Source organism: Lepisma saccharinum, chromosome 3 (genome assembly GCF_977018435.1).
Source record: "Lepisma saccharinum chromosome 3, izLepSacc3.1, whole genome shotgun sequence".
Taxonomy (NCBI): Eukaryota; Metazoa; Arthropoda; class Insecta; order Zygentoma; family Lepismatidae; genus Lepisma; species Lepisma saccharinum.
In genome coordinates, this window is record NC_139231.1 from 86,446,434 (window position 1) to 86,460,724 (window position 14,291).

Sequence of the window (14,291 nt, forward strand, 5' to 3'; positions counted from 1 at the left end):
ATATCCCACTGATAATTGATAGCTGTGCAAACATTATTGAGAAAAAATGTTCTGTCTCATTGTTGTGTGGGCATGGGAAGTAAACAAGTTTCAATTGTTCTAATTTCTATATCTTCTTTTTGCTTCTCACAATAATCAGTTAAAAGTAAAAATAACAATCAGTACATTACAGCCCCTACTCTATCGGCAATCAAGTACAGGAATTTCAAGATCACTTGTCTTTTGAGCCAGGCACTTATCAATGTGTAGCAATACGAATGAATAGAATGCCTCCTGTAAAGGAATCTATTGTGGTGGGACTGAAGAACTATGTTAAAGAATTTAGGAGTGATGTGTTCTTCACAAATGACAAGATTCTGTTTTGCAAGTTGTGTGAAACGGGGTAGGATATTCGAAGAGATCTTCAGTATTGCAGAAATTTAGACACTGCAAAACATCAAAATCTGTCTAAAAAATTTGTTTGTGTATTGATTGCCCAGATTTAGCAGAGCTGTAGCTAGCTGCCATTTATGCTTTAGGTTCCACACATAATAATAAATGGAACTTAGGATAATTGCAGTGAACCTCACAATATTTTCAGTATTTTCCCACTACATTCTCTGGTTAAAAGGATTCGGACTTAATTTAAAAACCTCCCCCCAGTTGATCTTCCCTGGAAGATAAAGACATTTCATATAATGAGAAATTCGAAAGTACTCTTGTGCATATTTTTGGCTTTACTGGGAATATTTCTTCATTTTTTAAACATATTTTTAATTTTTCATGGCATATTTTTCAATTTTTATGCCATAATTACATACATATTTTATAGTTTTATAGGACAAAGTCCCAAGCCCTAGTTATAACTTATGATGAAATATTAACTGACTAATGCTTCTTACCAAATTGCAACTTCTTCATCACTTCCAAATATCGTTCCTCCATAGACCTCTGCAAAGGACGCTCCATACTAGAACCACTAACCATATCTTTTCCTGAGCTGGAATCAACCTCATCTTCTAGAACAAGACGGTCTGTTGCAATCTGTAATGGAAATTGTTATTTTCATCTTTCAACATTGATATCTTTAAAAAAAAAAAAAAAAAAGAATATGAAGTTTGTGAAAATTAGGAAACCAATTATTCCTTCTCTTTTCAACCATTACAACAACAGTAATTCTAGGGTAAGAGATAGGTGTAATTATGTTGCCTTCCCACTGCAAACAGCAAATTCAGTGCATCGGCAACAAGCTCTATGTGAAATGGTGACAGGAAGCCAACAGAGTTATATCTAATGTTGTATAGGAGCAATAACATCATAAGACTACACACCTGTACCAGAGATGCAGTTTCCTGAATATCAGGTATAAGTAGCGCTAATCCCTCATCTTGTTCTACTTCATCTTGATACTTTGTTGAAGAGCGTGTTTTTCCATTGCCCTTATTCCGGTTTGTTCTGGAAAACAGCAAAAAGTTTACGTAAGCTATTGTATTAATGAAGTGTAGAATTTCTAAAAAATTGAAACACACATGCATACCCAATAAAAAAAAATAATAGTAGCAGTATGGATGTCAATAATATGATTTCCAATGTACGAATAATACAGGTTGAAAATGGAACATTGGAATCATTTATCAGAATGTGTAAAATTTATTACTTTATTTTTTTTTATCATAGAGGACATATTGACAATGCGGAAGTGTGAAATTTCTAAATTTCACATAAGTAATTCTAAAATGCGTTTACCGCATCCATCATGAATATTGACATAGTTTTTGGCAAGGTTATTACAGTGCAGGATTTTATTGTTCTCCTGAAAGAAAATGCCTAACACATGTATGTGGTTTTGATACCATAACTTTTTGTAGTAATTATTTCAAACCTCACACCTGTACTCCTCATACAGGAAACTATATTTCTGTTTCAAATGGAATTTTTACAGCATTTGTTTGTTTAATAAGTATATAAGGGAATCGGTTAAATATTGGGCATCAGAATACCGTATTTACGCGTGTATAATGCGCGTGCGTGTATAATACGCACCCTCGTTTTTGATGGGGAAAAGCAACAAAAAAATATATCTCGTATATAATGCGCAGTACAATTCAGGTTCCAGAAATGGCTTTCTTAGCGTCGGACTAACATTTACGTATTTCATTTAAAATTAATCAGTAGATCATAAAAACGATCTTTTCCTTGCTTTCGTAGCTGATGCATTCACCACGCGACCTTGAACTTCCAGATGTTGGTCTTTTCATAGGAGAGGAGGGAGCAAAGTTATCAACCACCCGTTCAAGGTCGCAGTGCGTGATGCTTACAATAGATGGATGACATCAAGGCAGCATGAACTCGCATCAAGCGGGAGGGTGAAACGTGCGTCGCTGCCGATTGTTTGTGAATGGGTTCGTGAGGCATGGAACTCCATCTCCCTTGAAATGATGATCAAAAGTTTTAAGGTAACGGGAATATCGAACAAGATGGATGGAAGTGAGGACATTTCAGACTGCTTGTATTAGTAACTGGGAGTGAATGACGAAATTAAGTGTAAACGTTATTTATTTATTTATTTACGTGAGTCAAGCCGCAATAGCGCAGTAAATATACAGTAATTATTTCTATTTGGTAAGTGTTGACGTAATTATTTTACCTTCATATTTGTTACAGTCAACTCTCGATACAACGACTTTTCATAGTTCCCAGGAAAAAGGTAGTTATTTTGAAGGGGTTGTTATTGGAATTTGCACCAAAAACGATTATTAGGAGATAATCGGGCAGAATGAATGTTGGATTTAATACGGGTCTACTAGAGCATTGTCTGTTACAAGATGAACTGGTAAGATAAGATCTCTCGGAAAATCTCACCTTTCTAGGCACAAAAAAAGGGGCTGTAAATTTCGTTTTGGTTCGGCTGTGTAAAACACGTCGTAAAAATGTCATTTTCCTTCCTTCGACCAACTTCTAATTCACCCCCTCCCCCATTCCAGGGAGCAGTCCTTCATCTTCCTCGACTTGCATTGTAAGCCAGCCTGAAAAAGGAAACGGGCAACTTGCGATCTATTTGCACCCAATGCGTATTCTAAGACACATTGAACAGTGTCGCACTTGATAATCATTTTGGTTTGGAATTAGATTTCACTAAAGTGAAACTGTATATTTAGTCCCGATTAGCCCAAAAGCATAAAATGAACTCAAAACAAGCTTTATGAAACCTGCGCATTTTCAGATATCAAAATGGGAGATCTTTATTTACTCTCACGTTAATCGACGATAATCGGTGTCGGCTTATACATTGAGCATTTTTTAAAAAATCGTTCGCAGCTTGCACATTGAGGTTCTGAAGATAAAGGTGCAGAACATGAAGTTGTTTTAACTCTTCTTTTTCTTTCTGAAGATCGAACTTCGTTATCGTCAAATCAAAACAGCTTTGCGAGATACAAAACAATGACTTGCCTTCGCGCTGGATGAGTCATTGCTGTTATCCACAAGCGACAACTTCGCAGACGCTAGACAAAACACTGGCGCCAGTTGCAGGGTAAAAACAATGCGACCGGCTGGAAGTTCGAACAACAGGTGGTCAGGGAAAATCCTCCGTATTTCAAAGATAACGCAGCTGTCGAAGGCTGAACTTTTATCAGCTGTGTGAAGAAGAAAGAATAAACCCTTTCTTTACATTTTACCTTGCAACAGACAATAATACGGGCAATATTTCAATACAATAGCATTAAAAAAAGAAAAAAATAGAACCTGAATTCTGCAATTATTACATTACCGTGCAGACCAGTGGCGGAGAAATCTTGGTAGGGGGGCATTTTTTTCATATTTTTTTTTTATACTTGTGCTATGGTTTTTGTTCGTTTTCAAGAATGCATCCAGAACTGGCTGACCATTTTAGAAGTCAAAGGAAAGAAAGAGCGGTCCACTTCCACCCTTGCCTGTAATCAGCCTGTGTGCACACACGAGCAAGAAGACAATCGGCATTGCCCCCCCTTAAACGTTTGCTGAGAAGAAAAGAGGGAGAAGTCACTCTGCCAACGGAACACTTTTGGCAAATATTAGGACATCGGCACAGTCATGAAAATGTAGAAAGTGGTAAACGAGAGTTATGATGCAAGTAAGATCGAAGTGAACTTTTGCGGAAACCTGGATGAAAATGCATTAAGAGTGTTGACGATCTTTAGTTGGCCTATATGGCTTTGATTATCTATAACAGTTTCACTTCTTTATGAAGTGTTACAGGGAACAAAGAATACGTTTTGAATGAAAGCTATTACCGGAAGTTGTACGCTACAAAGTCGATTTAAAATAACATCCAAGCATATTCGATCTCTTCTCATGTATCCAAGAGCAAACGAAATCACAATGGCAAAACAAGCCTGGCATGTTGGGTAGCAGCCGTCGGCTGCGGGTAACATTGGTACGCTTGGGGGAGGGGAGGGAAGAGGTCAAGTGCTATTGGATATAACTGAAGCGTGGTCTGGTGTTTATTTTTAGATCAGACCCATTTGCGAGCGGTAGAGTGCTTCTGAAGGGAATGAGTGCAAAAAACGTATTTTTCGCCCGATCTCTGTTCATGACCATGTCTAAGGCGAAAACAATTTTTGTGGAAGTTATTTCTCCCGCGAAAAATACCGCTTGATACGTCTCCCGTGTGACGGTAGGCGCGTGCTTGAATGCCGCCAGAACGGGTGCTGCTTTTCTCGATGTCGCAAAATTTTCCATTACTAAGTGACAACTCATGGAAAACGGCCATTTCGCATTAAAAAGTTATTTTTTAAAATTGTTATTGCTAAAGAAATGCAATCTGTAGATATATACATGTTATACGCAGTGACATAGTGAAAAAAAATGCGTGATTTCATTTTGGCTGTCCGAATTATTCCGTGCATAATACGCACCACAGTTTTGAAGGGCAAAAATTTTGGAAAAAAGTGCGCATTATACACGCGTAAATACGGTAAGTAAAAAAAAATATATCTGGAAGTACATCAGAATTGAAGCAACAGTGGTCAGGTCCATGGGGACTGCCACATGGGAGACTTTGTTTCGACTCCCATGGTGGGTGATCAAAGATGAATTTCTCCAGCCTTGATCCTGCATAAAGCAACTGTGGAGTTCACCCAGCCTCAGATAAATGGGTGCCTGGGGCAACCCTGATGGTTAAAGAGTGGCACTGATCACATCACCTCCAAAAATGGCCAAAATCTAAAATGAGTGGGGCACTACCTTCAACTTAATGGCATGGTGGAATGATTTTCCTGTAGTTTACGGTTATTACAAGCATAAGAAAACAGTTTTTCTTTGTGACGTTTCAGGAGAACACACGCTCCTTTCATCAGACATTTATTTTCATTTTGACTAAAGATACAGTTATAACAATGGTTAGTAATTTTTTAAACAAAAAGAATCAGTTATATAATGGATGTTGTCAATGTTACATTGTTGTAATATAGCAACTTAACTGTGAAAAAAGCAGTCTGTTTTATTTTTATTTCAGATTTTTTTAAAATTATATAATTGTATAACAATTACTAACCATTGTTATAACTGTATCTTTAGTCAAAATGAAAATAAATGTCTGATGAAAGGAGCGTGTGTTCTCCTGAAACGTCACAAAGAAAAACTGTTTTCTTATGCTTGTAATAACCGTAAACTACAGGAAAATAATTCTATATTGCACTGAACAGAAATCAGTGGAAGTGAAAGTAGAGTGACCAAGAACTTGCAACAGAATGCTAAGTACACAGATGATTATTAGAAGTGAAAATATCTTTATATTCTTTTAATTGTTACTCTGTTCTTCTCATCAGGCCTTTCTTGTTGCTATCACACATGCATAAATGTTATAAACATATGTGGGAATAAAAATGTTTACTCCTAATGTTTGGCCTTGTGTACTTACTTCAGACGTGAAGCATATGTATCCACACAGCCCTTCATTTTAGTCAACAGACATACCACAGACAATTCATCAGCAACCATTTTCTTGGTCTGAGGTAAAAGCAGGCACACCAACTGGGAGCTAAGGGCCATGGCTCGTATCAACTGTAGGATGGCACGGTAGAGTGGAATGTGTCGTGCCATATCCAAAACTGCAAACAGAACAGAAAGGAAAATAAGATACAAACAAAAGGGGCACAAATAAATTATGAACGTTTATAAATAGTAGGGATGGGCAGATATGAAATTTTGGCCGATACCGATAACCAATATAAAATTAGAAATGGTCCTTGAAGAACCTGAAAGGTTCATTGACCTCATTACTTTTTTAGAAAGTAGGGCATGGAGATTATCCATAAAAATTATAACAAAATGTCAAAATGTCAAAATTTTGCACTAAATTATCAGATATTTATCAATATATCGGATTGGTAAAATAATCGGTAATTTTACCAATAAACCGATACACCGATATGCCTATATTGGCCGATACCGATAGAGTACCGATTAATCGGTCCCATCCCTAATAAATAGTAAGAAAAAAACACTACCCCCTCTCCCTTTCTACATAAGCAATTTTCTCCTGTATTATGATCTGTTCATCTCCTCATAACATTATTATACACGAGTCGTCACCCTGTAATCAAAGGGTTCTAGGTTTGATACCTGCTTGAGGCATATTGTGTAGTGGTTCCAATTTCATGTATATTATAGGTCTAGTCTCAATTAGATAAATGACATTAAAATACAATTTTAAAAAAACTCTCATGCACTCATTTTTAATATATATTGGTAAGGCAGAAATAATATCGGGTACAAATATTTCAACAAAGTGCCAATACATGTGTATCTACTTGGACACGTACTTTCTTTGTGGACATTCTGCAGAGCTTCCTTACATAGAGATCCTTTAAGAGGTAGGACAAGAATCAACACTTTCTTATTATTTCCTTCTAACCCTGGCCCCCCCTGTGTAAATGCTGTTTTAGGAAGTTAATTTTTATATGAATTTGATTGTAATCACAACAAAGTTGCAAGAGATAACTGAAACTCAAGGTCAAAAGATGATATGTCCAAAGCATAGTACTTTTACTCCATCTGAAGGGGAAAAATGCAGTTATTTTTTTCCTTAACCAGCATTGCAACATACCAGAATCATTTCTGAGGTAGGATGAAATAGCAGACAGAAGGCACGATTGTTGCAGGAGATCATGAAATAGGGGTGGCAACAGAACTTGCTCCTGTTGTGATTGGTTCCCTTCATTTTCATCACCATCATCATCACTGAAGAAGTTGGCTGGTATCGTGCCACCTGGGTTCACGTAACTTGACAACACCTGAAAAAAGTACAAAACTATGAATGCATGTTGAATTAAGTGTTGATTACATGGTAACAAGGGTAATAATTATAGGTGCTTGTGATGCTGGCGTTCATTGCTCCCACAAGCATTGTATACACAAAAAAGAAAACTTCCTCCAGTTTGAGTCTGAACAGTTGCATTATAATTAAATTAGAGCTGAGCCGATACCAATACCACACTGGCTACAACTGAATCAATTACTAGTTTATACTTTTCCAAAGTTACAGTTTAAATATCCTGGAAATTATGCAAAATGCATAATTTTTCCAACACTGTGAGGAGAAATGAAGTTTGTGATTAAATTATTATCTCATGTGAAATTATGAATATTTTAAAGCAAAACTCTGGTAGAGTGCTATGATGTAGTTGCAATGAAAAATGTATGTATTAAAATTTATATATACAGTGAAACTTTGATGTATTTCTCAGGGAACTAAGATGAATGAACTTAAAATGGAGAAAAATGTAAAATCTGGGAGAATTTTGTAACATATAGTTTTATTGGGACCATAACGGAATGTATAATGTGAGAAAATGAAAAATAAGGGAGTGTAAAATTATGGTTCCACTGTATTATGAACTAATTTGAATTTCATTGTTACAATTCTTGAAGCACTGGTATCAATATTGGCATTAGTTCAAAGTGATATCAGCTTATCCCTAAGTGAAATACCAGATTTGTGGCTAGAGGGAAGTAGGGATGGACTTGTATGAAATATTAAGTGGCACCAATAAAATGCCAATATAAACAATTGAGGGGTCTAGTGAGAGAGGGAGCTATGCCACTTTGACAAGAAATGGAAATAAATTGAGTTTTCTAAAGCATTGCGTTGAGTCATAATTTGTATAACAAAGGGTAATTTTTTTTTCTGAACATATTGTTAGGTAAATTATTCAAAAGGAAAAATATGAATTTCAATATAAATACCATTTATTATGAACATGTGTGGTATATTGTTTTAGTATACCCATGTGGAAAAATCAAACTAGCACATCAAATACTTTGAACAAGGCTTAAATACTTTTGCCAGAGTGTAAATCATGTTCACAGGGTTACACATGATCTACATAAAGACAACTTCATATGTCTTCTGGAGGATCTTCACTGTCCATTGTTTCTGTGGATTTTAGTTTTTGGTAAAGACCATGAAGAACTGGAGGACTATAAGGCATTATTGCCATGAGATCTTTTAACTTCAGGGCTGATATTAAATCTTGCACCGGTTACTGCAACACAACCTCTGCCACTCCTATTGCAGACACCATCAGTAAGTGGCATAGCTCCTTCTCTCACTCAAAATGCTGATGAGGACGTATTCAAGAACTCAGAAAATCTGCTGCAGAACAAGCGGGAGCTATGCCACATGGTTGTAATTCACATGATAGATGACAGATGGTAGGAGAAGACTGAAAATGGCAAGAACTAAAATTTTCAAGATTTGTGGCATAGCTCCCTCTCTCACTAGACCCCTCAATTGCCTATACAGATAACTGATAGTCTATAAATTAGATTTAGTACTTGGAAAACATTCCACTCATTCACTTCCTTGTGGAACCAGTTGACTATAATGGGGGTTTTCCCTTTAAAAACTTTATATTTATAAATTTACTTCACAAAATCAGGACACATTAATTCTATCTTTATATTCATAAAAACAGTAACAAAAAAAGCAGATTTCTGCACTCCATTTCATGATGTTTATAGAAATCTTTGATTAGTGCAATTACTGTTAACTTAAATACACAAATATGCCTTATTGACTGATAATGACTAATAATCTTCCCCATTCCTACTGGAAGGAATTTCTTTCTTACTCTTGATTACAAGTGAATTTATAGAATGTTTATAACCTGAATGGTTCATTTAGCTCCTTATCTAACCAGGCCACTGTTAAGACATTTACTTCACAAAACCATCACATAAAAGGAAAGAAAACACATGCCTTTACCTTAATATTTATAAAATAATAAGAAAATGGCAAAATTTTGCTAGATTACAGGCTATTCCAAAACATTGGATTGGTAAAATTATCAGCAATATTATTGACACATCAATATGCCTATATTGGCAGATCCCAATTAACCTGTTCTATTCATATCTGCAATTATAATCATCCAATGCAAAATGGCGAACATCTCATGAAGAATCCAAATGTCTAATATACCTTCACAATTAATGTATGACTGACAAGTTTTATCTTAAAACCTTGCATGTTGGAAAGTTTACAAAACAAGAGCAGCTATTGAAAAAAAAAAATGGCAGTAATGATAACTGTTGTCAGTTGCCGGTCCAAGGATGTACTACCCCAAATGCTGGTAGTTTACAGCATTGAACATCTTACACAAGAAAATGATTGGCAATTTTACTGATAAAATAACATATCTTCATTGGTAGATGCTGATACACTATCAATTAATCTGTAATACAACATGAGAACACAGTTTATTGAGGTGGATTTACCAGACTGTCCCTTGTTAGACTCACCTGCAAAAGAACAGTTACATGCTCCTCCTCACTGCGCTGGCGAAGCAGTGCTTGCTCAACATTCCACGACTGGGTTGTACTTCCTGTCCCAAAGCCTGTTCCTTTTGCCCAGTACAGATGTGATTTGTCGTCTGACTTGGAACGACTTTCCTGTGTTGTTGCTGTCGCTTTGGTTGCAGCAATGACAAGCTGAAATTATTTTGAGGGAATATGTTACATTTATTTAAAGGCAGCGTATATGCTTGCAAAATTTTACAGGCAGTTTGCAATTACTAAAAATACCCCAAACATTATGCAATACACGAAGATGTAATTTTTGTCTCTTACACTTTTCCATAAGCATATACAAAAAACTCATCACTACATAGTTTAATTAATGTCTGTTTTGAGTATGGTATGTCAACAATGAAATGCAGAAAATAACATGGTTACCCTGGGAGGACCCATGTGGAGCTAACATGACCCAAGATTGGGATATCTTTAAGGTTTTTCTTATGTACCCGATGGTCACGTGGGTGTGGTGCAATTAGCAGCTTCCTGTAAGTTCCCATTTCTGAATGTTGTGTCCCCATATATTTTCTTTGTATGCACATGAATTTGCTGTTTTGTGTATTTATATTTTTCTTATTTGGCATCACTTTTCTGCGACTTTGGTTAATAATGGTTATTAAATTGTTCAAAGAATACCATACCCAGACTGGAACTCAAACCTACAACCTTCAATGACAATATCATGAGTAAACCTCTGAGCCTCAGCAAGTGACATGGCTTGGCTGTGCTGCTGTTGGACAAGAAATAATGTTTTTTCATGCACTCTAGTATTAATGACAAAATTTCACCTTATAAAATCTCCAAATCTCCTTCAGAAAAATTGTTTGCGATTGTGATTAATTTCACTTCTAAAAACAAATAAGAAATGAGAATTTAAAATGACAAGCTTGAAATATGTATAATTTTTAAGATAATAAACAAAAAAGACATAAGCATATAAAATACCTAACGAGTTCTCCAGTTTATGTTCACTAGTGAGAGTTCTCTTATAGAACAATTCGTTATCAAGTTGTTCCAGATACAAATCCGATTTCCATGAATTTAAATTATTGAATACATCGCTCACCTCATGTTGAACCCCAGGAAGACTGATGTCATGGTTCTGGTGGGTGAACACAGCCAGACAACCCAGAAGCAAGTGAATAGCTCCAACCTCTATGGTGGTCCTTCTAAGCAGAACTCCATCATCTGTGGTCAGAGGAGTTGAATCAAACAGCATACGAAGGACTTGAAAAGGGAGAGTTGGTAATGAACTGGCAACTGGCGAACTGAAAATATCACCTGGAAATAGAAAAAAAAGGTATTAATAGATCTAAAGTAGCTGCCATACTGCTGATCTGAACAAGAAAATATGCAAAAGAATGAAGTAAATATAAAGGTAACCAACAAAGTTCTGTCAGTTTCTGACAATGTTGAACACCACATGCTCTGCACACTGCGAGTTCCAATTTTACGCAGATAAGATGATAGTCAATTGTTAGTGGACAAATACACATTCAATCAGAAGGTTGATCCATGGTCTTCCAGAACATTGGAGACAAGTTACTGATTCTGATGGGACTATGTTTTACCCAGCAGGTCCGTATCACGTCTCTTGTATTACTTTTCATATGAATGGATGCATCTTTTTTGTTGTTGTACTTATTATTTAGCATTCCCTTTCTGCCATGCTGCCATGTTTGGCTAGTCATGTCAATGGAAATGAGTCATGATGGAATGAAGTTGATGAAGGAACACACAAAGAACCATGACCAGGCTGGAACTTACATCTGGAAACTTGGATGGTGAGATCAAAAGTCAACTACTTAATGGACTTGTGAGTACTAAGTTGTTAAAGAGATGCATCTGAACTTTAATGTCATTATGTCACATATATTTCAAGCTAGATATCCATAGAGAATGCCTTTCCTTCCACATATTTCTTGAGGGTAAAAACTAAAACATTTTCTCATCTGAGATTATTTGCATTCAAGTCTAGTATAGATAATGTGAGTATGGTTTGGAATTGTTCTTTTCCTTCTTTAATCCTATTTATTGAATATGATATGTCAAATTTCTAGTAATAATTTGCTTTTCAAAACTGTTAATATAATCTATGGACTATACAGTAGCAGAATGCTGAAATAACGTTGTATGGGGCTTTACAGTAAGTCCTTTACAAAATAAACAGTACCTAATAATGAAAAATTATCAAAAGAAGCGGATTCTCAAAAAGTACAAAAGACTTTCACAGCTTTAACATATAGGTACCAAAACATATGATATTACTGAAACACATGACTATTCAAACTGGTGCATTGTATTCATATGATCGAGAGTGAATATTACCACTTGTTTCTGCAGGTTTCAGAAATGAGAAGCATGCAGCATGCTTTCGTTTCTTAATGACACAAAAACAGCATTAAAAAAATCGCAACCACCATTGATACTATTTAACAAACATGTATATTGAACTTACCATTTTCAAAGGCAACATGAAAGAGCACAAACACATAAATTAAAATTTGACTTTAGTTAACTAAGTTTCAACTTTGCCTTGAAAAGGGAGAAGTAGTTCAGGTATGTTATGAGAAGAAACAATATCAAACGAGTGCTCTCCACAGCCTTTTGTGCCCTACATCAACTTGATCAACATCGATATTGGTGTAAATCAAAGTATAGAGCGACCACAAACAAAAGAACCTTCAACAGAAGCCGTCACACATCATCTTCCCCTCCATCCGTATGGCTTGTACCGCAGGAAAGCCTGCTTCATTCTGCACTTTCCCTACAGGCAAGTTATGATGGACAGGACACGGGGTTCTGTACAGGTTCTTTTACTTGTGGTCTCACTATACTGTCACCTCTATTAGTTCAACTATGATATTGGCTAAGTCCTACTATTCATACCTCCTTCTCCATCATCTGTTACACCTAGAACCAAACGTAACAAGCACTGAGCCTTCTTCTTGTCTCGCAGCAATACTTCTGCATAACCAGGTAGCCTCAAGAAGAGACCAAATGCAGCCAAGGAATGTGGTGGCACTGATGGCAACGGGAGAGAGTTAGAACGGCCTGATCCTGGTGATGAGCTTCCTGCTGGTAGTGCATCTTCTAAGTCCTGTTCAAGCATAGGAGGAAACAAGAACTATACACTCAATATTTTCACGTTGCATAAATTAACATCAACTAGTGCCATGTTGCAAAAAAAAAAAATGGCAACAATATTAAAACTCCGCCAATTTCAATGTTATTTCCATGCAATTTTGAATGGAAATGTCATCTCTAAGGCATCTGATGGGTCAATTTAATCAACACTGCTTATTGGTACCATGATAGGGAGATGAGATGCAATACAAGGTACAAATATATTGAAGGGTGACAGGAAACAATGGAAAGAAAAACCTCCAACAGGATGACCCAGCCATGAAATCTGAACTTGCAACCAGTCATGCTCCCACTCATTTTATAAAAACAAAATTCCCTGGCACATCGACATAATTAATTCCAAATAAATTTCTAGACCATTTCGTAATGTTTCAGTGGTATCAGCATTGGAAAGTATCAGTTCAACTTTAATAACTGATACCGGCCAATATTTTCAGGATTCTGCATACCTGTAGGATATGAAAAATGACCCATGATAATTTAGTGGAGTCTAATTATGCAAAATGTGTAATTTTATTTAATTTAATCTTGTAGTAAGATTGTGTGACAAAAGTGATAGATAGCTAATGAAATATTCCAATTCTCTCTCATGTATTTCTTCCATTATTTTAAAGCATAACTCTGGTGGACTGATGTGGTATAATTGCAATGGAATATGACTGTAGAAAACTTGTTACGTCACGTGCTGGCAACATATTTGTTAAAGCACTAAAATAACACACAAACAACACGATTAAAAACACTCCGTCTTTCCTCGACCAGCTCTGAAGATAACTCAGTGAAGGAGTCGAAAGAAGAACTCCTAAGTGTTTTTCATCGTGCTGTTTGTGTGTTATTTTAGTGTTTTAACAAATATGCAATGGAATACGTACATATTAATATTTATGAATATTCTGAACACAACTTTTAATTGTTAAATGTTCAAGAATCAGTTAAGCATATTAACATTGACTCGAAGTAGTATCTGCTCAGCCCTAATATTTCTTTTTACGTAGAACCCTGGGGTTGCAAAGTAATGTTTTAAGTTATGTTAAAATCCATATTCGGAATACTTTTATAAAATTACATTGAAATTACTTTTCAGTCATAGTTACTTTTCCAGGGTAGTGGGAATCCTGTCAATGGAGACTGTTTACCTTTTTTTAAATAAGTTTTGCTTTGCGGTAAAAAAATTACACCTTTTGTTGTAAATGCTCATTGAAAGTGTCCTGTATGCAATAATTTCTTTTACTAATACTTTTCTAATTTGCATGCTTCCTACAGGGTTGAAAACATAATTGTAAATATATCTACAAAATTGCATTACTCAAGAGCTCATACACCTATTATAT

The 14,291-nt window shown here is 35.9% G+C and overlaps 1 protein-coding gene across 1 annotated transcript in view; it reads right to left on the reverse strand.

Moving 5' to 3' along the window:
* The window catches only part of LOC145985596 (dual E2 ubiquitin-conjugating enzyme/E3 ubiquitin-protein ligase BIRC6-like), a 241,336-nt gene that overhangs the window by 16,269 nt on the left and 210,776 nt on the right, over positions 1 to 14,291 (reverse strand). The window contains exons 51-57 of the mRNA XM_083119666.1: positions 12,703 to 12,913; positions 10,880 to 11,094; positions 9,763 to 9,951; positions 7,067 to 7,253; positions 5,879 to 6,068; positions 1,311 to 1,434; positions 882 to 1,023 (exon numbers count right to left, since the gene is read on the reverse strand). Coding sequence (XP_082975792.1) covers positions 882 to 1,023; positions 1,311 to 1,434; positions 5,879 to 6,068; positions 7,067 to 7,253; positions 9,763 to 9,951; positions 10,880 to 11,094; positions 12,703 to 12,913 — 1,258 coding nt within the window. The remainder of the gene's footprint in view (positions 1 to 881; positions 1,024 to 1,310; positions 1,435 to 5,878; positions 6,069 to 7,066; positions 7,254 to 9,762; positions 9,952 to 10,879; positions 11,095 to 12,702; positions 12,914 to 14,291) is intronic.